We start from the raw sequence: 27382 nt of genomic DNA, 5'->3' as shown, positions 1-27382 counted from the left end.
CTGTCACAGCATTTTCTTTGTTTAGAAAATCCTAAGAAATTTTGGTCTTTTGTCAATGCGGTAGGTGGATGAAAACAAAATGACCAGACACTCTGTGACCAAAATGGTACTGAAACAGAGGATGACAGACTAGAGGCCGAAATACTAAATGTCTTTTTCCAAAGCTGTTTCACAGAGGAAGACTGCACTGTAGTTCCTTCTCTAGATTGTCGCACAGACGACAAAACGGTAGATATCGAAATAGACAACAGAGGGATAGAGAAACAATTAAAATCGCTCAAAAGAGGAAAGGCCGCTGGACCTGATGGGATACCAGTTCGATTTTACACAGAGTACGCGAAGGAACATGCCCCCCTTCTTGCAGAAGTGTACCATAGGTCTCTAGATTGGAAAAGGGCTCAGGTCATCCCCGTTTTCAAGAAGGGACGTCGAACAGATGTGCAGAACTATAGACCTATATCTCTAACGTCGATCAGTTGTAGAATTTTGGAACACGTATTATGTTCGAGTGTAATGACTTTTCTGGAGACTAGAAATCTACTCTGTAGGAATCAGCATGGGTTTCGAAAAAGACGATCGTGTGAAACCCAGCTCGCGCTATTCGTCCACGAGACTCAGAGGGCCTTACACACGGGTTTCCAGGTAGATGCCGTGTTTCTTGACTTCCGCAAGGCGTTCGATACGGTTCCCCACAGTAAGGTAAGGTAAGAGCATATGGACTATAAGACCAATTGTGTGATTGGATTGAAGAGTTCCTAGATAACACAACGCAGCATGTCATTCTCAATGGAGAAGTCTTCCGAAGTAAGAGTGATTTCAAGTGTGCCGCAGGGGAGTGTCGTCGGACCGTTGCTATTCACAATATACATAAATGACCTTGTGGATGACATCGGAAATTCACTGAGGCTTTTTGCGGATGATGCTGTGGTATATTGAGAGGTTGTAACAATGTAAAATTGTACTGAAATGCAGGAGGATCTGCATCGTATTGACGCATGGTGCAGGGAATGGCTATTGAATCTCAATGTAGACAAGCGTAATGTGCTGCGAATACATAGAAAGAAAGATCCCTTATCATTTAGCTACAATATAGCAGGTCAGCAACTGGAAGTAGTTAATTTCATAAATTATCTGGGAGTACCCATTAGGAGTGACTTAAAATGAAATGATCATATAAAGTTGATCGTCGGTAAAGCAGATGCCAGACTGAGATTCATTGGAAGAATCCTAAGGAAATGCAATCCGAAAACAAAGGAAGTAGGTTACAGTACGCTTGTTCGCCCACTGCTTGAATACTGCTCATCAGTGTGGGATCCGTACCAGATAGGGTTAATGGAAGAGATAGAGAAGATCCAACGGAGAGCAGCGCGCTTCGTTACAGGATCATTTAATAATCGCGAAAGCGTTACGGAGATAATAGATAAAATTCCAGTGGAAGACTCTGCAGGAGAGACGCACAGTAGTTCGGTATTCTCGCGAAGAGACCATGAGGATAAAATCATAGAGATTAGAGCCCACACAGAGGCATACCGACAATCCTTCTTTCCACGAACAATACGAGACTGGAATAGAAGGGAGAACCGATAGAGGTACTCAAGGTACCCTCCGCCACACACCGTCAGGTGGCTTGCGGAGTATGGATGTAGATGTAGATGTATTACGTCGATAAGTAACATCTAAGATTTTTGTTATTTTGGATGACCTTCAGAGACCACGTTTCATGAAAGAGGCAGATTAATTGCTTCCTGTTGACAATTTGCGGCGCTTAATTTTCCTTAGTACAGTAGTTACTAGCACAGGTGGTAAAATCCTATCTGTAACTCGAGAAGGAAACGCAAGAGAATTCCGTTGTTCATTGTAATAAATAACGCATTCTGTGTATTCTTATTTGATAAAGGCACGGGGAACTAAACAGTGTCACGGAAGTGCAATTTGTGGCGCGACATGTTAGACACGCAAATACAACAAAAATATTTGCCGTTTTGGACACTAAGAAACAAACTTATAAACGTAAATTATCGAGATAATAATTCTGTGACAACGTAAAGATTCAGCTTATCGAGCCATTTCTCCCCAGCCTGAAAAAGGGCTTCCATTCATCTTATGAAAGACGCACTCATTTCATCGAGTGCCTCCTTACGTTCACGAGCTAACAAAGATGCATGATATGTCCTTTAGTACAATCTGCCGGCGTCAGCTGTTTCTGTCTTGTGCACTATAGACAGGATATTCCAGATTACTCTCCCATTCGGATAGCCGGAAGAAACTGCCAAGGAGTTGGGTAAACATGAGAAAAAGGTTCAATTACCAAGGAAAGGGTAACATTCCGCGAATCGGAGCCTGTAATGTCGGATGTTAGAGCGAGATACGGAAGCCAGAAATTCTGAAAATGGAAATGCAAAGGTTCATTGTAAATATAGTGGACGTCGGTGAAATGAAATAGACAGACAATAAAGTTTTCTGGTCAGGGAAGCATAGACGAAGATGAACAGCAGCAAAAATTGTTGTACCGGGAGAAGGATTCGTTGAGAGCAGCAAGATCGGACAAGGAGCGAATTACTATGAACGGTTCAGCAATATGTTCTCAACAGAAACGACAGGAAACCAACACCGAAAATAACAGTTCACGTATGAACGCTGACGTCACAGGCAGAAGTTGCTCAGATAGAGAAAGTATATCAGGATATGGAGGTGATACTTCAGGATGAAAACGAAGTAATAATTTAATAATCATGATGGGTTGGACTGCGGTAGTAGGGAAAGGAACTGAAGACAGGGTCATAGGCTAGGTTGCAGGAATGAGGGAGGAGAGAGGCTAATTGAGTTCTGCAATAAATTTTTGGATGTTCAAAACTCACAAGTTAGCAGGTATAACAGAAAAACGCCTGGAGACATGAGAAGACTACACCATGAAGAGCGAGATATTGTGAAATCACAAAGCTGATTGCAAGCGCATCCAAAAGAAAATATACAATCAAATCACTATGTATCAGTGATCAAAAGCGGACTTAAATTTAAGAGAATCGTCAAGAAGGGTCGATATGGAAAGAAATAAGATACTCAACTACAGAGGAATGATGATGTGTCTTGAAGACCTCTAAGGCTGTAGCTATTATGATAACGAATAGCACGGTAGGTACTTCACTTGAAGAGGCATTGACATCACTAAAATTGGCAACCACAGCACATGAACAAACAGCTGTCTGATGTGACAGATTAAGAAATGACAGTCGATTGAAAGACGCACGTGGTCTGGTGTTAGAGTCACTGTAACGGAATTTTAGAAGACTTGAGATCAAATCATTGGGGCCCCTGAGAACCAAACGACTATTCAAGTTATTGTGTCGAATCTATAAACTGGAGACGTACCATCGGATTTTCGGAAAAATTTTATCCACATAATCCCGAAGATAGCAACTACAGATACCTGCGATAACTACCTAACAAGCAGATTAACATTTGGTGATTAAATGGTGCTAAAAGAATAATATGAAGACGATGTCGTTGAGTTTGGCTTTGGGGAAGGTAAAAGCACCATAGTGAAGAGAAAATTGAGAATCTGTCAGATGAATGTTTGTTTGGGTTTAGATAAGGGAAACGCACCGCAGAGACAGTTATGACGTTGCGCTTGATAATGGAACTAAGACTGAAGAAAAATCAAGACACGTTCATAGGATTTGTTGACCTGGAAAAATTGTTCGGTATTATAAAATGGTGCTATACGTTCTAAATTCAGAGACTAACGTACAATATATACAAGAAACAGGAGGGAACAATAAGACTGTAAGTTCAAGAGCAAAGTGGGAAGATTAAAAAAGAGTGTAAGACACGGAAGTTGTCTTTCCCCTCTACTGTTCAATCTATACTTAAAAAAATAGCAGCTACAAGTTTCTGAACACGCTGCATTAACACGATGTCTCGGATGCTGCTGTCTTAAAAAACAAAAAAGGATAAGAAGCAGTAAGAAGTTTACGATTAAATTTCACAGTGGCCGAGCGGGTCTAGGCCTTCAGTCTGGAACTACGCGGCTGCTGCGGTCACAGGTTCGAATCGTGCCTCGGGCATGGATGTGAGTGACGTCCTTAGATTAGTTATGTTTAAGTAGTTCTTAGTTTAGGGGACTGATGACCTCAGCTGTTAAGTCCCATAGTGCTTAAAGCCATTTGAACCATTTTGAACGATTAAATTTTTAGAGGTGAAGTCATGCGAAATAGCTATAACTTCAGGAAATAAATTAATCAAGTGAATCAAGTTATATTGAATGACCTACTGATTAAAATATTTGATTTATTAGTCGCCACCGTTAAAGGAAGGTGGCGTAATGAGGGACATAATCGTAACTACGTAACAAGAAATTTTTGTCTGTGAGCCGTAAAAAAAAAAAAACCCTAACAGATCTATTTGGAACACTAATTCCTAGTTTCGCTATAGAGCTCCAATTTTTCTCGTAAATAATAAGTACACCTGTAATCAAAATGTGTCCTAATACGAAACAAATATCGAGAAAGAATTTATTCTGTGTCTGCCACTGACTAGCGTTGCGGAATATTTATGTTAGTTGAACTGCAAATTGATTTGTAGGCTCTCAGCGGTAGCTGAGGGAAACATAGATAACATTGTCATCATTATAATGAACTGAATAGGACATGTCCTTTATGAATTTGCAGTAACAGCCAACCCATTTGACAGTTTAACTGTGCCTGATAATCATTGGTGATATTTGCTCCGTGCTAATTGCTTCAAATTAAATCATTAAATTGTTCCCGTTTTTTCTGCATTCTTCGTTTTATGTTACAATGCAGACCTACCCAGCAGCGTTTCTTCAGTGTAAAATATAAACTGTTCACATGTTGCCATCTTGCCACAAGGGAAAAAAACCGCCAGTAGGCTCGATTGACAAATTAACGATCTGTTGAATCCTAACAAATTCCTGAGCTGTTACTGTGATACTGTTATAAAACATTCTTTTCCTCTTTTTTACGCTCTTTAGTTTGAAAGTTTCTGTAAAGAAACCGAAACTTCCTGGCAAATTACAACTGTGTGACTTATCGGGGCTCGAACCCGCAAACTTTGACTTTAGTGGGCAAGGGCTCTACCGACTAAGATACCGAATCACGAGTGACGAACCATCCCTTACAGCTTTACTTCCGTCAGTACCTCGTCTCCCACTTTCCAAACTTCACAGAAATCCTCCTAAAAACTTGAGGGACTAGCACTCCTGGAAGGGAGAATACTGCATAAACATGGATTATCCACAGCCTGTGGGATGTTCCCAGGATTAATTTTTCACTCTTCAGCTAAGTGTGAGCTGATAAGAAACTTCGTGGCAGATGTCATATCAGCACTCTCTTCGCTGCAGGGTGAAAAGTTCATTCTGAGTATAAAGCAACCGTTTGCCCATTAACATAATAATTTTGAATTTTCTGTACAACTGGTAATCAATATTTTGGCATAATAACCCAGCACTAATAATACTATTGTGAATAGCACAAACCTACCTTTATAGTGACTATGCTGTTTATACATTCTACTGCCATCAATAAATTTACTATATTTCGCTTCATTCCAATATCTAGCGATAACTGTTCATTTGAAACGACATAATGAGTACAAGCGGTCAAAAAAGTCAGAATATCGCAAGAAAGTTGATTATTGGACGTCAGCGAGCCATAATGAAAGAAGTTTTTGCGTAGCAGAGATGATTTGCAGAAAAATGGGCGCACAAGCTAATGGAACAAGTGCTCATGGAAAAGCCTCGACGTCTTTTACTATATTCGCATTTATTCTTGATAATGTAGCTTTTATCTAGACGGCAGCAGTGACAGCAGGCCTTGTAATGTGTAACATAACATACTCATGTTAAATAACTAAACGGCCATATATAGCTACAATTTTTTTTATACTTCTTATGATAATCTTTATTTTAGAAGGACTGAGTTCAGTCCATTTATATCTACCTTTTATAGTATTCGTAGAACTATGCTAGAAGCCTCAGAAAATAATGAAGAGAGATTACAATTTTTTTTTAAGTGTGCTGCTAGTCGGGTTTTTAAGTATCGGCAGCACCATTACGACGCGTGTGCGAGTGACGTCTTGTATTTTACCGAATGGTAGTGGTTTCTGAAGCTAAAACAAGTGAAAAGTAAACTAATACTTCGTTTTACCGTCTTACACATCCTTATCCTTAAGAATTTCAATTAAATTGTCAGAGAATCAATAGAAAGTGAAGCAGTCTATTTTCACTGAATGTATTTAGCCTTTTCTCCCATGTCCTACACAAACCTAATCGAATGGTAGATGTTAGGAAAGAAAAGATTTTCAGTTAGTAATGAGGAATCCCACTCGGCAGTGCATCAGATATCTCCGCGCTGAGGAGTGTCAGCGCAGTGTGTGATAACACTGAGAAAACAATATTCTGTGTTGTAATTGGAGGTACAAACATGGTCTTGTTCTTATGCAATATGAGTGAATAATGAAAATAACGATTGAAATGGAAAAGCGTTTTTTCGTAACTGAATTATATTAGTTCTCTATTACTATTGGAGACAACTGTTTCACGAGTAGTTCTGTTAAGTGAAAAACCAATATATAATTAAGCTATCAAGAAAATCATCTTCTTGAGCAAATTGTTCTTTTATTATAAAAATGCAGTGTTTTTTTTACTATTAGCAATCAGCAAATTTCGCCCCGTTGGAATTTATCAAGCCACATCACACCAAGAGTTGTTTTGTGTGCAGCGTGTTACGATCCACATAACAGTGTGGGAAAAAACCAGTATGTGACGTCGTCCCTAATAATAGCTCAGGACATCCATAGTAGGTACAGGGAAAACTATCACACATGTGAAGTCCTTATATCGAAACTGTGTAAACAAATTACTTCAAATAAAATGGCTCCAAGCACTATGGGACTTAACATCTGAGGTCATCAGTCCCCTTGACTTAGAACTACTTAAACCTAACTGACCTAAGGACATCACACACATCCATGCCTTAAGCAGGATTCGAACCTGCGACCGTAGCAGCAGCGCGGTTCCGGACTGTAGCGCCTAGAACCGCTCGGTCACAGCAGCTGGCCAAATTTGTTATAAGACATCTTGCTGTACATTGTGAGCTCCAGGTGAAATATTTAATTGGCAGATCGGAGCCCATCGTCAGTGGAATATGATACAGAGGACAAGAAAAGAATGTATTCAAACTGATGTCCCCAATGTAATAACCTTTTGTATACATTACAGTAGACACATAAGGTGACTGACAAATTGTACACTTTCACATCATATGACGTGTGCGTCAATTATGTAATCTTTATTACATCAGAATTGATGTGGATCTAGCAAACATAGAAACCCGTGAATATTTAAAAGTATAACCATGTGTATGAGATCACGTGGTACAGATCATGGATTCTATCGTGATCTCATACACATGGTTAACTTATACAGGTCGTCGTGCATACTTGTTGCAGCTGTCAGGCGCTAAAGGACCACATTACCTGGTCTCACTTGACAGTATTGTCACGCAGTGGATACATGGGACTAGTGGTCAGGGCAAAGAGTCTTACTTTATACGTCTCTTCTGATCTCTCAGAGCATACGTAGAGATATCTGTGACATGGATTATAAAGCGAGAACATACGAAGTATATGAGCGTGGAATTTATAAAGACATAAAACTGGTTTTAATTGTCACGAGCAACACAGTGCGAAAGATGGACGCACTGTAATAACATCTGCGTCTGTCGTATAAGGAGGTTGTCAGCTTGAACCTCGCTCTAAGATGAACCAACGTACTTTGTTAAATCTAATAAATTTCACACGCTGGAAAACGGGAAAACTCTAACCCTAGCATTATGTATGTATGTACATCACATTTCTTAATTATTTTCACTAAAGACTGTATCAGGGTGTTTCGGCATGTGAGTGTGCATCTCTGTTTCCTCTAGGATATTCAGTAAGCTAGGGCTTTCCACTTCGTGAAGAAACGTGATGTTTTCAGTGATTTCATTAACATAATGCTTACAATCCTTTAAGTAAGCACTAAATGCTGAGGGACTGAATTAATCAACATCAACATGTTCTCTGCAGCTCCCTTTGATGTTTCTACCGGTTTGTGAAGTATAGAAGATACCATAGTAACCACACATTATTTTAGCCGCAGGAGAGATAATGTGTTCCTGACTCTCATTTTCGTTCTCTATAAAGCACGAGTCTACTATGTTCTCCGTCCTGAAGCCAATTTCCCTCCTGAGTTTTCCGAAACAACTGACTTATCTTTTAGGACACGTGGTCCCAGTACGGTAAAACTTTAAAGCTATTTATTTTTTGTTCATTTCCTTCTAATGTAACTTGATCACTGTTCCTAGTTTGTTGCTTCTGTCTCATACACACCTTTTGAAAATACTGTGTTGTAGTCATGTAGTTTATGTTTTAAAATCTGAAAAATAATTTATTGTTTTTACTCATTTCTTGTAACAGATTCTGTAATTTTTTTGAATTTTTCGATAAAAAAACATAAGCCTTAAAAGTGAATGTAACTTTTCGCAAGAAGGGCATATTCATATTATCTCTTTCAGGACCCTTCTTACACATCTACATATCTTTAAGAAGTAAACTGTACGAAAATTCAACGAAAATTAACAAAAATTTGTGTTTTGTAATTTTTTATGCTGATCAGAAAGTATCATTTGTCTCTGTGTACACAGAAATTGCGAAAACTTCTTTGGTATTGCAAAAATGAGCTAAAAGATATTTTCAGGTTGAAGAACCTACTTATATGTCTGTACCTACACAGAAAAGATTTTGTTAATGAAAGTTAGCAAGAATGAAAGACATTAGTTTTTTTTATTTTTTGTGGTGGGCACAAAGTATCTCCCAACCCCATTGGTAGTAAGTGTTATAGAAAATGCTTTGGTGTTAGTGGGGTTAAGCAGAAATATCCCCAGTTAAACGTTACCTTGTGCAACATTGTTCAAGGAAAATTTCTATTTGTATTTTGGTCGTATTCAGATCGGTTGCTGCTGCACATGTGGTGAGCTGGAAGTGAAAATGAGAAGGCCTCGCCTCAACAATGTTGCCACTGGAGAGCTAATGGTTCACAAGACAAGGGTCCAAAAATTTTATACTAAGCTAACAAAAGAAGCTAAAACGACGGACGAACCCAATGTAATTGCTACTAGTTCTGACCACGTGCAAAATGTGCAAATTCCAGGGATTTATGTCCAGGATAAAGCTTTGCTAGGTCGTGTATCGTATAGAACTTTACGTCATTTTTAAATTCTCTTTTAATTATGTGAAATACCCGTCAGAATGGGAAAAGGGATTTTCCTTAAAGGGAAACAGTATTCAGTTTTCTCGAACGAGTTACAGTCAATCAATGGCAGTAGCATACTCCGTACAACATGTTTTCTTTTCTGCTCTACCGCGCGACCGCTAGGGTCGCAGTTTCGAATCCTGCCTCGGGCATGGATGTTTGTGATGTCCTTAGGTTGGTTAGGTTTAAGTAGCTCTAAGTTCTAGGGGACTGATGACTTCAGAAGTTAAGTCCCATAGCGCTCAGAGCCATTTTTATGCTCTCCACATTTATCGGAATATAAGTCTATTCATGACAATCAAAAAATAATGCTCATATATAACAGTAACGCACACTTGTATGTATCTCACGAAAGAAATAAAAAGGAGGTATGCACTTTCCTTTATAAGTTTCTGCAGACCATTCCTGCATCAGTCACTGAATTATAGTTATATTTGAGAAATCTCGAGCACAGAACAAAAATAATGTTGTATCGACAATGCTCTTGCCACTCACTGACTGTAACTTTTTAGAGAAAATTTAACGCTATTTCTCTGTTATGGGACGTTCCTTTCTCGTTCATGACAGGGATTTCAACATATTCAAAAGAGAACTTAGACAGCATGACAGGTTCTAAACGGTGTGTGAACGAGTAAAGCTCATAACAAAATCCAGATAAGGTCAAAAATTTGTTGCGGCAGAAGTCTGTAATTACTGGTTGTTACTAAAGCCACTGTTGAACGCATTTATTAAGGGGGGGGGGGGGGGGAAGGAAGTCAAACGGGCCGACCTGGAGCAGGAGAGGCACCACAGGACATTTTAATTTCCACTGTCTATACTTTTACAAGTAAATTCATAAAACATTGTCAGCATGACCAGGAAGGATTCAGGATTCACACTTGTAGCAGCAGAAGTACAAAAACGTAACAAAATAATTTTTTTGCATGTGAAATTTCATCATTTTTTCACTTACTATTGGCTGCATTTGTTGCTATAGGTACACTTTTCTTCTTAAGTAATATAGACTGTTCGATGAATTTTGCACAGCATACAAACCATACTTACAGGTGTCTGAAACTCTAGAATCTATTTAATTTATGAAGAAATGAATGAGCTGTTACGTTTTACACTTTATGTTTAGAAAAAAATCAAATTTTTTAGTTAATTATCTCAAATTTTACCACAGTTTTCAATAGATTTGGAAAATTCTAGAGTTTCATACACCTGTAAGTATGGTTTGTATGCTGTGCAAAATTCATCAAATAATCTCTCGTACTTGTGAAGAAAAGTGTACCTGTAGCAACAGATGCAGCCAACAGTAAGTGAAAAAATGATGAACTTTCATATCTAAAAAAATAATTTGGTTATGTTTTTGGACTTCCACTGCTATGAGTGTGAATTCCGAAACCTTGCCGGCCGGGGTGGCCGAGCGGTTCTAGGGGCTACAGTCTGGAACCGCGCGACCGCTACGGTCGCAGGTTCGAATCCTGCCTCGGGCATGGATGTGTGTGATGTCCTTAGGTTAGTTAGGTTTAAGTAGCTCTAAGTTCTAAGGGACTGATGACCTTAGAAGTTAAGTTCCATAGTGCTCAGGGCCATTTGAACCAAGCCTGAATCCTTCCTGGTCATGCTGAGAAAGTTTTATGAATTTATTTGTGAAAGTATAGATAGAAAATGAAATGTCTTGTGGTGCCTCTCCCGCTCCATGTCTGCCCGTTTGACGTCCTACCCCCCCCCCCCCCCCCCTAAGAGAAAAAGCGGTATCTGTTGTGCGAAATTTCGAAAGGTGCTGAAAGGACCTCAGTTGTCGAAGTTTAAGCTTTTTTTTATGTACACAATTTTTGTTTCTCCACAATGTGAAACTAGCCCTGATATTCACAGAAATTTATGCATTACTGATATTTTTTTTAAGAGAAGAGGAAGAATGATGTAGGTGTGATTGCGTTTTATTGGGTTAGATAGAGCGGCAATCAGTCGTAGAATTAAGTTGCCACAGAACATGTCCTACCAACCGATCCCTCCTTCTAGTCAAGTTGTGCCACAAACTCCTCTTCTCCCCAATCCTATTCAGTACTTCCTCATTAGTTATGTGATCTACCCTTCTAATATTCAGCATTCTTGTGTAGCACCACATTTCGAAAGCTTCTATTCTCTTCTCGTTCAAACGATTTATTGTCCATGTTTCACTTCCGAGGGGCATGAAAGGGAAGCAGTGGTTGGGAAGGGAGTGAGACAGGGTTGTAGCCTCTCCCCGATGTTATGCAATCTGTATATTGAGCAAGCGGTGAAGGAAACAAAAGAAAAATTGGGAGTAGGTATTAAAATCCATGGAGAAGAAATAAAAACTTTGAGGTTCGCCGATGACATTGTAATTCTGTCAGAGACAGCAAAGGACTTGTAAGAGCAGTTGAATGGAATGGACAGTGTCTTGAAAGGAGGATATAAGATAAACATCAACAAAAGCAAAACGAGGATAATGGAATGTAGTCCAACTAAGTCGGGTGATGCTGAGGGAATTAGATTAGGAAATGAGACACTTAAAGTAGTAAAGGAGTTTTGCTATTTGGGGAGCAAAATAACTGATGATGGTCGAAGTAGAGAGGATATAGAATGTAGACTGGCGATGCCAAGGAAAGCGTTTCTGAAGAAGAGAAATTTGTTAACATCGAGTATACATTTAAATGTCAGGAAGTCGTTTCTGAAAGTATTTGTATGGAGTGTAGCCATGTATGGAAGTGAAACATGGACGGTAAATAGTTTGGACCAGAAGAGAATAGAAGCTTTCGAAATGTGGTGCTACAGAAGAATGCTGAAGATTAGATGGGTAGATCACATAACTACTGCGGAGGTGATGAATAGGATTGGAGAGAAGAGAAGTTTGTGGCACAACTTGACTAGAAGAAGGGATCGGTTGGTAGGACATGTTCTGAGGCATCGAGGGATCACCAATTTAGTATTGGAGGGCAGCGTAGAGGGTAGAAATCGCAGAGGGAGACCAAGAAATGAATACACTAAGCAGATTCAGGAGGATGTAGGCTGCAGTAGGTAGTGGGAGATGAAGAAGCTTGCACAGGATAGAGTAGCATGGAGAGCTGCATCAAACCAGTCGCAGGACTGAAGACCACAGCAACAACAGTACATGGCTACATTCCATACAAATACTTTCAGAAACGACTTCCTGACACTTAAATCTATACTCGATGTTAGCAAATTGCTCTTCTTCAGAAACGCTTTCCTTGCCATTGCCGGTAAAGCAACTTAATTCTACGACTGATTGTTGCTCTATCTAACCCAATATAACCACAGTCGTTGCGTCCACCCACCCCATGGAGGGCAACCTGATGCGGTTTATTGGTTTATTTCGAAACTAGGTTGGAATGGGTAAGGCGCTTTCAGCAAGTTGTAGTTCAGTTTGGTGCGTAAGAGCGGCACAGAGGGTGTCTAGGCTGAGGCGAGCTGCGGCGAGCGCTACTCACGTCCCACAGGTCGAGGAAGCCCCGCGCCTTGGACGCCTGCCCGCCGGCGCGCTCCTCCTCGTCGTCTTCTTCGTCGTCGCGCTCGTACTTGTGGATCTCGTGCAGCCGCTGCTGCTGGTCGTCCCTGCCGGCCTGCGACGCGTCGCCCGCCAGAATCGTCTTGGTCGCGGTCGCACTCGACGTCGTCACGGAAACGGCCGTCGCGGTCGGGACAGGTTTCGTCGCCGGGGCGACCGCCTTGTGCAGCGGCAGCGGCGGCGTCATCGGCGACCCTGCGGCGGTCCCGGAAGGAGGGGTGGCCGCCACGGGAGACCGCACCGACGACGGCGTGGGTGCGCTGTTGGCCGGCGACGCGACGCCGGAGGGCGCCGGCGAGTGGCAGGGTGGCGGCAGCGCCGGCGGCGGCGGCGTGGGCGTCGGCGTCGCCGGGGACAGGGACCTCGACGCGCAGGGCGTCGACCGCGGGACCGACGCCGCGGACGCCCACGACGGCGGAGCGGCGGCCGCCACGGGCGACGCGGCTCCGGTGCCGCCCCAGCCCGGCGGGGAGCCGGCCTTCCCCGCGAGCACCGCCGTCGCCGTGGCCGCGTGCGGCAGGCTCGTCGGCAAGCTCGCCACCAGCGGCACCGGCTGCAGCGGCTTGTGCCCCGTCGCGCCGGGCGCCGACACGAACGCCGGCGGCGCAGCCGGGGGGGCGGTGACGGCCCCCGTCGCGGCCGTGACGGCGGAGAACGCCTTCGTCACGGAGGGGACGGTCCTGGTGAACGCCGGCGTCGTCCCGGAGGCGGAGGGCGCCGTCGCCGTGATGGGAGCCACCCTGCCCACGGCCGACGCTGCCGTGGCCGTCACGGGCGTGAAGATCTTCATACCGGAAGGCGACAGCCTCGAGACGGGCGTCCCCGCAGATGTGACAGCCTTAGGCAGGACCGGCACTGCTCTCAAATCCGCTGCTGCGGCCGTCGTCGCGGGTGGCTTCTTCGCCGACGTGGCAGCAGTAGTCGCCGGTGTCGCAGCCGCCGAATAGGTCGGCATCTTAGAGACGGCCGCAGCCGCTGTCGTAGCAGCCGGAGTCACACTGGCGGGGACAGTCTTCGCTGGCGGCGCCGCGCTGCTGCTCGTGACAGGCGGCCCGACACTTGTGCCCACTGGGGTCTGCTGTGCCCCTGAAGTTTTTGTAGCAGCTGCCGTCACTGCGGCTGACGTCTTCGGCGCAGCGGGTGGTAGTACCTTAGCTCCCTGCTGCTCTGCTACACTCGGTTTTCGATCGGTCGCTTCTTGCGGCGCTGGGACCACACTTCCGCTTTTAGTCGCGGAGGGCGCGGTACTCGCAGAAGTGGCTGTCACCTTGGTAGTCTCTGCCTTCTGAGCTGGCGTTGTAACTGGCACTGTCGCTGTCGACACGGCGGTAAACGTTGTCCGTGGCGCCGACTCGGCAGCTGTCGTCTTTGGCGCTGACGGCGCCGTCTTGAGCTCTTGGTGCGCGACGATCTTCGGGACCGAACTGGACTCCGCCGTCTTCACAGACGGGGTCACTTGGGGTATCGGGACTGTAGCTGGGGTAATTTTACCCGCCGATGACACGACCGCCGTCGGTTTCGAAATCGACGGAGCCGTCGAGGCGACAGATGTCGCGGATCTGGGAAGCTTCGACTCTGCCGTCTTCAGAGCGCCAGTGGTGGTAGGTTCAGGGACAACGGTAGCTGTCGCAGTGGCTGTCTTCGGCACTGAGGGGGCACTAGTAGAGGCGCTAGCCGTTGTCGTCGGCTTCACCGGTGCGGCGACAGGAATCGAAGTAACGGCAGGTGTTTTTGCCACTGTGGATGCAGCCGTCGTCTTCGCTGCAGTAGATACAGCAGTTGTTGCAGCTGTCGCCGCAGCTGTAGTTCGCGGTGGTGCGACGGCGGAGGTCTTCCCGACATCAGGTGTAGAACCCTTCTGATCGCTCGGCGCTGGAGCCGCACTCTCCGGTTTCGGAACAGACTGAGCAGCGGTCGTGGGAATTGCGCTAACCTTCTCCTTCGCCGTCGACGGGGCAGACGGCTTACCACTCTTGTCCGTCGACGTCTTAGCCTCCGCAGCGGCAGCACTAGTTACACTAGTCGCTGTTGCGGACGTCGCTTTTGCGTCAGCCTTCGGAACAGCTGTAGACGTAGATTTTGCCTGCGTTGCAGAAATAGGAACCGAAGTAACCGGAGACGTTTTCGACGCCGACGGGGCTGTTGCGGCGCTCGGTGTTGTGGTAGGTTTCGTACTGGTAGTTGCAGTAGTTTTCGGCTGTTTCGCGGGATCAGTTTTCGGGGTCACAGGAGACGTCTTAGGTGGCGGTTGTGCAGTTGTGACAGGCGCAGAAGCAGGTGGGAGCTTCGCAACAGCGATCTGCGCAGATTTTCCAGTTACAGGTGGAGCTTTTGCGTCACTGCTCGTCGAAGTAATCGGAGACTGGACAGTAGTGGTACTCGGAAGTGTTGCAGATTTCGGGGATGTCGTCTTCGCGTGTGTAGCCGCCTTCGACACTGAGGGAGCACTGGTCGCAGGGGATACGGTCTTAGGTGCTGCAGACTTGGAAGCCACTGTGGTAGGTTTCGGGACGCCGCTCGTCGAAGACACTGGAGGTGTCGAAGACACCGGAAGAGCACTCGTCACAGCACTCGACGGTTTCGGGTCTTTAGCCGCGGCAGTTGTGGTAGTTTTAGCCTGCACCGACGTAGCAGCAGGCGTCTTGGAAGCCGGTGTGGCACTCGTAACACTCGGGGCGACAGACTTCGCAGCCGTCGTCGTCGGCTTAACTGCAGCAGACGGTGCACTCGTCTTCGATACTGACGCCTTCGAGGGCGCCGAAGCAGACGCGGTCGCCGGTTTCGTCTTGGGCGGCATCTTACCTGTGGAAGAGCTGGGCGCAGTTTTTGGCGGAGAGGCACCACCGGCAGCAGCAGGAGCCGCGGACTTGGACGCCGGTGCCCTGGTGGTAGCAGCGGCGGTCTTGGGCGCAGCCGCCGCCGGCGGCGAAGTCTTGGCCGGCGCCGCGCTACTGGAGCCGCTGACGGGCTTGGAAGCCGCCTTGGCGGCCGCTTCTGCAGGCTTCGCGGTGGCGGGTCTGGCTGTCCCGGCGGGGGCGGCGGTGGTGGTGGTGGCCGGCGCAGCGCCGCTGCCCTCAGCTGGCGTCGAGGTCCCGCTCTTACCGCCCTTAGAAGACGACATCGCGCCGAGTTGTCGGACACCTCCGCCGCAGGTGTCTGGCGGCCGCTGACGGTGACCGCGTGCAGCGACTAGAGAGGCCCAGCGGGAGGCGAGAGGCGAGCGGCGGCGGCGGCGGCGGCGGGGGCGGCGGCGGACGGGCGGCCAGTGTGGCTCGCAGCAGCGCCGGAGCGGGACTGGGCTCTCGGCCGCCGGGAGGCGGCGGCGGCGGCGGCGGCGATCAATAGGCGCCGGAGCAGACGCGCGCCCTGCGCTCACTGACCTATCTACGGGCGCGCGGGCCTTGCCCAAAAGGCGGCGCAGTACGCCGCTCCGGCACATCTGGGCCGCGCCGAACATTCCGCCGCCAGCACTCCACTCTACTCACTAATTCACGGCTTCTCGTTGCTTCCTCTTCTCTAGCGTGTAGCAGCGTCAGTTTTATTTCTGTAAGAGGCGCGTTACTCTGCACAGTTACGTCGTTGCTTTTGACCGGGACTAGCTGGTTCAAGTTCCCGTCCGACCATTCGTATTTATACAGTACGCTATTTTTCAGACCACACGAATTGAATGCAGTGATGGTTATCGGTAGACTGGACGGTATCCGTACCTAATAAGTACCAAAGTACCACGCATAAATTCGAGATGTTTCCGGTTCTAATAGAGATAAAAAGCTATTCGTCCACGAGACTCAGAGGGCCATAGACACGGGTTCACACGTAGATGCCGTGTTTCTTTACTTCCGCAAGGCGTTCGATACAGTTCCCCACAGTCGTTTAATGAACAAAGTAAGAGCATATGGACTATTAGACCAATTGTGTGATTGGATTGAAGAGTTCCTAGAAAACACAACGCAGCATGTCATTCTCAATGGAGAGAAGTCTTCCGAAGTAAGAGAGATTTCAGGTGTGCCGCAGGGGAGTGTCATAGGATCGTTGCTATTCACAATATACATAAATGACCTTGTGGATGACATCGGAAGTTCACTGAGGCTTTTTTCAGATGATGCTGCGGTGTATCGAGAGGTTGTAACAATGGAAAATTGTACTGAAATGCAGGAGGATCTGCAACGAATTGACACATGATGCAGAGAATGGCAATTGAATCTCAATGTAGACAAGTGTAATATGCTGCGAATACATAGAAAGATAGATCCCTTATCATTTAGCTACAAAATAGCAGGTCAGCAACTGGAAACAGTTAATTCCATAAATTATCTGGGAGTACGCATTAGGACCGATTTAAAATGGAATGATCATATAATGTTGATCGTCGGTAAAGCAGATGCCAGACTGAGATTCATTGGAAGAATCCTAAGGAAATGCAGTCCGAAAACAAAGGAAGTAGGTTACAGTACCCATATTCGCCCACTGCTTGAATACTGCTCAACACTGTGGGATACGTACCAGATAGGGTTGATAGAAGAGATAGAGAATATCCAACGGGGAGCAGAGCGCTTCGTTACAGGATCATTTAGTAATCGCGAAAGCGTTGCGGAGTATGGATGTAGATGTAGATGTAGGGTCAAGTGTTCAGGATAGCCCTTGCGCTAGGGATCATTTGTGTACCCAACAGAAGTATCGTCTTAGTATCACTGTCCTACAGAAAGTACACACATCCTCCTGCACACGGATCAAATCAGTTGATTCTTTCTACATTTTATGTTGTCTACAGTGGACACGATGGGACTTATGCAGGCGCTATTTGTTTATGGGCGGTTCCTCGAAAAAATTACAAAAAGGGTTGTTTTTACTGTAGTTTCGCCGTCACCAGTGGATCAAACCCCTGCCGAGAATTGAGGAACTGCTACACACAGAAATGGCTGAAAGTTTAGCGATGTATCCCTAAGATCCCGATGTCGAACAAACTTGAAAATTTTCTTCATATCTTTATCCGTTTCCAAGCTACGGAGTTTCAAGATTACCCTACTTCCTCACGTAAAATCCGGTATGACGCCAAATCTAAATAATAAATAATCGCATCAAATTGCCCAAGTTTTAATGGTATGAATATGTTCCTATTTATTTAAAAGACTGACAATGGAGTACCGCTTCCCTCATTTTACCCTCCTCAGCACCTTTAACAATTTTCCTAAAAACTTTGCCATCCGAACATATCCGCGCTTCTTTATGCTAAGAAGGAAGGTGGCGCTGGCAAATACACTCCTGGAAATTGAAATAAGAACACCGTGAATTCATTGTCCCAGGAAGGGGAAACTTTATTGACACATTCCTGGGGTCAGACACATCACATGATCACACTGACAGAACCACAGGCACATAGACACAGGCAACAGAGCATGCACAATGTCGGCACTAGTACAGTGTATATCCACCTTTCGCAGCAATGCAGGCTGCTATTCTCCCATGGAGACGATCGTAGAGATGCTGGATGTAGTCCTGTGGAACGGCTTGCCATGCCATTTCCACCTGGCGCCTCAGTTGGACCAGCGTTCGTGCTGGACGTGCAGACCGCGTGAGACGACGCTTCATCCAGTCCCAAACATGCTCAATGGGGGACAGATCCGGAGATCTTGCTGGCCAGGGTAGTTGACTTACACCTTCTAGAGCACGTTGGGTGGCACGGGATACATGCGGACGTGCATTGTCCTGTTGGAACAGCAAGTTCCCTTGCCGGTCTAGGAATGGTAGAACGATGGGTTCGATGACGGTTTGGATGTACCGTGCACTATTCAGTGTCCCCTCGACGATCACCAGTGGTGTACGGCCAGTGTAGTAGATCGCTCCCCACACCATGATGCCGGGTGTTGGCCCTGTGTGCCTCGGTCGTATGCAGTCCTGATTGTGGCGCTCACCTGCACGGCGCCAAACACGCATACGACCATCATTGGCACCAAGGCAGAAGCGACTCTCATCGCTGAAGACCACACGTCTCCATTCGTCCCTCCATTCACGCCTGTCGCGACACCACTGGAGGCGGGCTGCACGATGTTGGGGCGTGAGCGGAAGACGGCCTAACGGTGTGCGGGACCGTAGCCCAGCTTCATGAAGACGGTTGCGAATGGTCCTCGCCGATACCCCAGGAGCAACAGTGTCCCTAATTTGCTGGGAAGTGGCGGTGCGGTTCCCTACGGCACTGCGTAGGATCCTACGGTCTTGGCGTGCATCCGTGCGTCGCTGCGGTCCGGTCCCAGGTCGACGGGCACGTGCACCTTCCGCCGACCACTGGCGACAACATCGATGTACTGTGGAGACCTCACGCCCCACGTGTTGAGCAATTCGGCGGTACGTCCACCCGGCCTCCCGCATGCCCACTATACGCCCTCGCTCAAAGTCCGTCAACTGCACATACGGTTCACGTCCACGCTGTCGCGGCATGCTACCAGTGTTAAAGATTGCGATGGAGCTCCGTATGCCACGGCAAACTGGCTGCCACTGACGGCGGCGGTGCACAAATGCTGCGCAGCTAGCGCCATTCGACGGCCAACACCGCGGTTCCTGGTGCGTCCGCTGTGCCGTGCGTGTGATCATTGCTTGTACAGCCCTCTCGCAGTGTCCGGAGCAAGTATGGTGGGTCTGACACACCGGTGTCAATGTGTTCTTTTTTCCATTTCCAGGAGTGTATATGGTAACTATATACTGGGTAATAGTAGACAGTAGCTGTGCTACAGAAAGAGCAATGGAGACAATGGCAGTTTGAGAGAAAGACAGGGACACTCTGGCCGTGGAACGTAGTTGACAGTGACAGAACAGTGCTAGGAGAAGAGTGATGGAAGAAGGCACCGTGGGGGAAGGGGGGGGGAGGATAGGGGAAATAAAGAGAAAGAGGACGTGGCCACAGCCAGTGGTAACGAGAGACAGGTTATATGACAATGACAATGAGGATAAGTGAGATGTTAACACTGAGAACAGACAGCAACAGTAGGGAGGAAGGAATGAGATATTAGCAGGAAGTAAGAGCAAGAGGGAGAGAGAGACACTGAGAGCAGACTGTAGGACCGAAGGAGGTTGTGTCTGTGAGAAGGTAACAATGATAGAGAGACACAAACAATGACAATGAGTTGGGCTGAATGAGTGAGTGGAAAGGGCAATAGGAGAGCTTGTTGGAATTTGAGGTGAGTTGCGTGTTAGAAAAAGAGCGAATATGTTCGCATACCAAAATTTTTGGGAAAAATTTTAAAGGTCGTAAGGAAAGTAGAATTAGGTAGCTGGTACCCCACTTTTCAGTCAGAATATTTTAAATAAACAGTAACATATTCGCATTTTTTGTGCTCCGATAGGGGTATTTTTCCGCTGGTAAATAAACTTTAACTATTTGGGCAAGTGTAGGCGCAAAACTATTTACCTCATGAGTACGCAACTTTATAGGAACGATGTTCAAACTGTGCACTGCAGCGTTTGCGTTCTTAGTAATGTTAATGTCATGAATTAGCGTTAGTCGCCGGCACTTTTACGGCGACATAGATTTGAATCACAAGCATCAGTGTGCATTACACAAGCATACGGTCAACGTGGACGAAGTGAGCAGGGCTTTACTCCTAAAATTGTTTTATTGAAACAGCAATAGTGATACTGCTCTTCGCGAGTATTGACATGTTAAAAGAATACGGAGAAGGTCCTCTTTCCGCACGTGATTTGGACGTTCCGGTGAACTGGGAATGGCTCCCGGGGGAGGCTGAACTCAATTGCACCACAAATAGTTGAAGAAGTTACTGTTGCCATATCTAAGAGTGCTGGACGCAATGTTTGGTCTTGAAGCAGTGCGCCAGCTGTGTCACGACAGCTGAATATTCCACGATACAACGTTTGAAGATTGCTGCGAACAGTTGTGAAATAGTGTCTCTAATGCTGTTCCAGGCTGTCCTGAATGTACATGGTCGTCTCACTGAGCAACGTTTGTAATCTATAACGTAAACATTGAACGCAATTAACAAAAATTGTGTTACCCTGTCACGTGTAAATTAAAACGTATTTCTTTCAGTGGCTTATTACTATTTCTCTTCCGCGTGTCGTTACAAATGCTTCCACAAAGTTTTAGTGCCCCCACGTGCACTAATTTTTTCATGGAGACTCTCTCAGGCAACAGAAGTTTAATTATAACCACCCTGTAGGTTACCAGCATTTTAGTTCCCTGTCTTTGTCAAACTGCACTTTTAATCCACCTCTAATGATCAATACGACGGCGAGACGTTAATCCTGAACATTCCCGAAAATTCCTGCAAAGAGTCCTTGAAGAATAATGTTTTAGTTCACGTTTGACTGTATATGGTAGGTGGACTGGAAAAGTAATTTCTCATGCTATGCACGCTTTCACGGCCGCTATTTGCGTTCTCGGTTATGTTTGTTTTATGGGCATTTGGCCGTAGTCCGAGTCATATTTCTGTGCGTAATGTTTCGTCTTCTACTGCTGCGGACATCACCAGAGGCTATAAAGGTTCAGATAGCAGTCACAATTTTGAACAAGCTTGGCTGTAGAAACAGTTCGACTAGCAGAGCTAGTTGAAGTTTGCTACTTTTTCCCGTTTGAAGACTGTCATGGTGTCTTCAACATTGGAATATAAAACGTGAGGCACAGAAATATGCGTTGCACCACAGCCTAAGACCCATAAAATAAAAATAGCGAGAATAATTGCTATTGCTGCGATTTTCAGTGTGCGAAAGCTGGTTTGGTGCAGTTCTCCTCGCTGGTCTATCCTGTGCAGACTTATTCCAACTTCCACCCATCTGTTTCTGCTTACTGTATTCATCTCTTGGTTACCTCTACAGTTTTTACCATCCAAATATTACATCTACATCTGCGTGATTACTCTGCAATTTACAATTAAGTGCCGGGCAGAGAGTTCACCGGACCATCTTCAAGATACTGTCTACTGTTTCGCTCTCGAACAGTGCGCGGGAAAAAACGAACAGTTAAATATTTCCGTGGGAGCTCTGATTTTTCTAACTTGTTATGATGATCATTCCTCATTATGTAGGTGGGTGCCAACAAAATATTTTCACACACTAAGGAGAAAGTTTGTGATTGAAATTTCATGAGAAGGTCCTGCCGAAACGAAAAAGTATTTGATTTAGTAATTGCCAACGCAGTTCGCGTACCACATCCACTTTCTCCCTTATTTCGCGAGAAAAGAGGACGAGCTGCGCTCTTTGAACGTTTTCGATTTCCGTCAGTCCTATCTTATACGGATCTCAAGCTGCGTAGCACTACTCCGGAAGAGAGCGGACAAACTTAGTCTAAGCAGTCTCTTTAGTAGACCTGTTGCATTTTCTCTGTGTTCTGCCAATGAATCTAAGTCTTTGATTTGCTCTGCACCCGCATTATTTATGTCAGTGTTCCAGTTGACGTTATTCGTAACTGTAATCCCTGAGTATTTAGTTGAATTTACAGCCTTTAGATTTGCATGATTTACTGAGTAACCGAAATTTAGCGGATTTATTTAGTAATCATATGGATGACTTCACACTTTTCGTTATTTAGATCAATTTATCACTTTTCGCACCAAACAGATATCTTATCTAAATCGCTTTTCATTCGTTTTGATCATCGGATGACTTTGTAAGACAATAAATGACAGGCTCATCCACAAACAATGTAAGAGGGCTATTAATATTGTCTTCTAAATTGTTTATGTAGATCAGGAGCAGCAGAGAGTCTATAACACTTGGGGAACGCTAGATATTGCTTCTGTTTTACTCGATGACTTTCCGTCAGCCAGTTCGAACTGTGACCTTTCTGACAGAAAATCCCAAATCCAGTCGCACAACGGAAACGGTACACCCCAGGCACTTAATTTGACTAGTAGCCACCTCTGAGAAACGGTGTAAAAAGCATTCTGGAAACCTAAATGTATGGTATCAATTTCTAGATCCCTGTCAGTGCCACTCACTACTTCGCGAGAATAAAGAGATAGTTGTGTTTCATAACAACGATATTTTCTGAATCCGTGTTGCTCTCTGTCAATAAATCGTTTTGTTCAAGGTGATTCGCAATGTTCGACCATAGTATATGTTCTATAATACTACTGCAAAACGACGTTAGCGAGGTGGGCCTGTTATTCCTCGTATTACTCCTTTTTCCTTTCTTGGGAATTTATGTGACTTTAGCAACTTTCAAGCCTTTGGGTATGGATCTTTCGGCGACAGAGCGGCTGTATATCATTACAAAACATGTAGCTATTGTATCAGCAACCTGAACCTCACTGATATACTTTCTTGACCCCAGGTTTTGCCTTTATTAAGTGATTTTACCTTCTTTTCTAGAGCAAGGATATCTACTTTAAAGTTGCTCATGTTGGCAATAGTTCTTGATTGGAATTTTGGAATATTTACTTCGTCTTCTTTGGTGAAAGAATTTTGGAAAACAGTATTTAATAATTCTGCATATATGGCACAATTATCAGTAACATCACCATTGTTATCGCCCAGTGAGGCTACTGATTGTGTCTTTATACTGGTGTACTTTACAGACGACGAGAATGTCTTTGGGTTTTCTGCAGATTTCAAAACATAATATCGTTGTGGAAACTATTAAAAGTATCTCGCATTGAAATTTTGGGCTTCTGTAAAACTTCGGCAATCTTGAGGGATTTTGCGTTCTTTTAAATGTGACACGTTTTTGGTGCTTCTCCAACAGTGTTCTTACTTGTTTTGTGTATCATGGTGGACCAGTACCATCGCTTATTAATTTATTTGGAATATATGTATATACGTATATATGGATATACTATTTCTTTGTACTTAAACCGATTATTTTTATATGATTCTTTAAATAGATGCATTTTTTGTTTATTTTTGGTGGGTTTCGATATTACGGCAGTCAGTCTTGCTACGACGCCTCGTGGTCACTAATCTCTGTATGTATCACGGTGCTCCAATTTGCTCGGGATTATTCGTTCCTAAGAAGTCAAGTATTCCCTCTACTACCAAACTGACGACTCCTTCATACCTCATGATGTGTCCTCCCAATTTGCCCCTTCTTTAAGTAAGATTTCTTTTTTTTCCAATTCGATGAAATACCTCCTCATTTATTTCTCGGTCCACCTATTTAATGCTCACCATTCGTCTGTAGCATTTCGGAAGCTTCTGTTCTCTTCCTGTCTGGGCTGCTTGCCGTCTAGGTTTCTCTTCCGTACAGGGCAGACTCAAAACAACTACCCACAGATTTCCTAACTCTTAAATTTCTATGGGACGTTAACAAATTCTTCTTTTGTAGAAATGTTTTTTCTTACTAAACCCAGACTGTATTTTAGATCATCTGTGATTCCGTAACGATCATTTATTTTGCTACTCATATAGCGGAACTGCTTTTGCCACTTCTAGTGTCTGATTCCCCGAGAAAGTTCCCTCACCAGTGCCTCATTTCATTCGACTATATTACACAACCATTGTTTTATTTTTAATGATTTCCGTCTTAGAATTTCCTTTCAATACACTACCCATTCCTTTCACTACTTTTCGAAGTCTTTTCCTGTCTCTGATAGAATTACAATGTCATCAACCAACATCAAACGTTTTAATCATTCTGTATGTTTTTGTATTGTCTTTCCAAACTCCTCCTTCGTTTGGTTTAATGCTTACTCAGTGCACAGATTAAATAATATCAGGCAGAAACCACAACCCTGACTAACTCCCTTCTCAACGACTGCTTTTCTTTCCTGACCTCCGATTCTTATAAATGCAATCAGATTTCTGTGTAAGTTGTAAACACTTTCGGATCCCTATATTTTATCCCTGCTAACATCAGAATTTCAAAATGTGTATTCCAGTCAATACAGTAAAAGGATTTCTGTGAACCTATAGATGCTATAAATTTAGGTTAGCCTATATTTAACTATTTTATCTCCTGAGATAAGCCGTAAGGGCCAGTATGGTCTCGCATGACCCTACATTCCTCTGGACAAAAAATAATGTTCCTTGATGTCTGTTGTTGTTGTTGTTTATGGGCTGTACGACGCTCAACGGTGAGTTTATGAGCGCACTTACAAATATTAAAAGAAACGAATATGGGTAAAAGGGCTAAAAGCGTTGGCACACTCTCTCAGTCACCTCACTCGCGTTGACCCACTCAATCACTCGATATCACAGGCAGTAAAACAGAGAAGAAGTAGAGAAAGGTACACCTTGGAAGAAAATGTAAGTAAAAAGGCAGAGGAACTATAACGGCAGAGGGATATGTGACTGGTTGACCACTTAAAAGAAAAAAAAAAGTGAGTCAGTGACTCTGTTAACACATTAAGAGGAACTTTCCTAAATTTTTGAAAGCAACTCAGACTGATCACAAAAATATGTAATCACACCCGTTTCAATGAGGGCAGATCTACTGGCAAATCTGCCGTTGCCATCTAGCTGAAAAGAAAATACAGTCTAGTAAAACTTGGCTCACAGTAATCTCTACACCATTAGCGCCACACTTTGAAAGATCGTTTCGCCGTAGCAAGAAGTCTGCGTCAAAAGACTGTGGCCTATGCGAAGACGAGTGAGGAGTTCCGCATCCCATCTTCGTGAATGAAAGGAGGTAGTGGGCTTTACTAGACGCAGCTTATTACCTGCCAGTTCCGGCCACTTGTCTTTCCACCGACGCGTATCTGGTCGTCTGGATATTTTTGACTACTTTATCTGATGGGTACAAGCGTTGTTGACAATGAAGGGCACTCAGAAACTCTGAACAGACAAGGAGTTTAGCACTCTAAGCACATCTCATCTCCTCCATTGCCCGCAAGATCGCTTATAATTTCGTGTCGAAGACGGTAAAGTCTCGAAGCGATCGAACCTCGAGAGTTCCTAGGTAACAGAGCGCAGCATGTCATTCTCAATGGAAGGAAGTCTTCCGAAGTAAGAGTGATTTCAGGTGTGCCGCAGTATAGTGGCGTAGGACCGTTGCTATTCACAATATATATAAATGACCTTGTGGATAACAAAGGAATTTCACTGAGGCTTTTTGCGGATGATGCTGTTGTTATCTACAAGTTGTAACAACGGAAAATTGTACTGAAATGCAGGAGGATCTGCAACGAATTGACGTATGGTGCAGGAAATGGCAATTGAATCTCAATGTAGACAAGCGTAAGGTGCTGCTACAAGAAAGAAAGATCCTTTATCATTTAGGTACAATATAGCAGGTCAGCAACTAGAAGCAGTTAATTCCATAAATTATCTGGGAGTAGGCATTAGGAATGATTTAAAATGGAATGACCATATAAAATTGATCGTCGGTAAAGCAGATGTCAGACTGAGATTCATTGGAAGAACCCTAAGGAAATGCAGTCCGAAAACAAAGGATGTAGGTTACAGTACACTTACTTGTTTGCCCACTGCTTGACTACTGCTCACCTGTGTGGGATCCGTACCAGATAGGGTTGATAGAAGAGATAGAGAAGATCCAACGGAAAGCAGCGCGCTTCGTTACAGGATCATTTAGTAATCGCGAAAGCGTTACGGAGATGATAGATAAACTCCAGTGGAAGACTCTGCAAGAAAGACGCTCAGTAGCTCGGTACGGGCTTTTGTTGAAGTTTTGAGAACATACCTTCACGCAGGAGTCAAGCAGTATATTGCTCCCTCCTACGTATATCTCGCGAAGAGACCATGAGGATAAAATCAGAGAGATTAGAGCCCACGCAGAGGCATACCGACAATCTTTCTTTTCACGAACAATACGAGTCTGGAATAGAAGGGAGAACCGATAGATATACTCAAGGTACTCTCCGCCAAACATCGTCAGGTGGCTTGCGGAGTATGGTTGTAGATGTAGATGTAGTACACGATTAGGGAAAACAGCAGAGCAATCAAAGGAGGTCCCCTTGCTTCGATCCATCAGTAAAGACACCCGTAGAGTTGTGGTGCTCAGTTAAAATGTCCTTAAATAATGTATTAAAAACTTATGCAGGAGTGCAGCACATCCTGTTCTGCACTAAATCTGAAATTAGTTTGGACCATGGTGACAGGCAGCTAGAATCCTAGATTTGGGTTTGTACTTGATCCAGACCAGGTGACTCCAGCACATGCTGCACGCACATACCATATGGCATTGTTTCGATGGCATATTCCACAAGGCATTTAGTTTTCCGGAGGTCTGTCGCTTGTTGGGAACTGGCAGTTTCAATCAACCGTGTTCTATTATGCAATCGCTTGACTGATTTCTGTATACCTGCGACTCCGTCAAACGTTTTGGAATATGAAAAGACAAACCTCAAAGCTGCCCTATTTATATTTCACAATCAAAAACACGTTCTGACGAGCAGAATGCGTTCTATTACTATTTAATGAATAACTCTGTGTAACCCCGAGTCTGGAAGACTGGCTACACGAGAGCTCTTGTTAGAGGGGTGTTCATACCCAGCAGCCGCGCGTCCGTGCTGGGAGGAAGAAGAGGAAATTTGGAGAGTTCCATCTCGGTCCCACAACTGAGGTGCGGCAGGTTTCCAAGAGGTTGTCGGCCAACGACAGTTGCACCTCAAGAGCCATGCATTTCATCGGCGCGCAGC

At 44.8% G+C, this 27382-nt stretch overlaps 1 protein-coding gene across 1 annotated transcript; it reads right to left on the bottom strand.

Moving 5' to 3' along the window:
• Positions 1–12696: 12696 nt before the first annotated feature.
• Positions 12697–16299, bottom strand: LOC126095007 (mucin-5AC-like). The gene has a single exon (XM_049909666.1). It carries the CDS (start codon positions 16297–16299, stop codon positions 12697–12699), a length of 3603 nt encoding a protein of 1200 aa, XP_049765623.1.
• Between the last annotated feature and the right edge of the window lie 11083 nt (positions 16300–27382).

Source organism: Schistocerca cancellata, chromosome 8 (genome assembly GCF_023864275.1).
Source record: "Schistocerca cancellata isolate TAMUIC-IGC-003103 chromosome 8, iqSchCanc2.1, whole genome shotgun sequence".
In the NCBI taxonomy this organism is placed as follows: domain Eukaryota; kingdom Metazoa; phylum Arthropoda; class Insecta; order Orthoptera; family Acrididae; genus Schistocerca; species Schistocerca cancellata.
Note: the sequence above shows the minus strand (reverse complement) of the source record. Positions and strands in the feature narration are given on the sequence as shown.

What these genes read in the sequence shown, in the direction of transcription:
- LOC126095007 (XM_049909666.1), bottom strand. Translation starts at nt 16,299, where the DNA reads ATGTTCGGCGCGGCCCAGATGTGCCGGAGCGGCGTACTGCGCCGCCTT.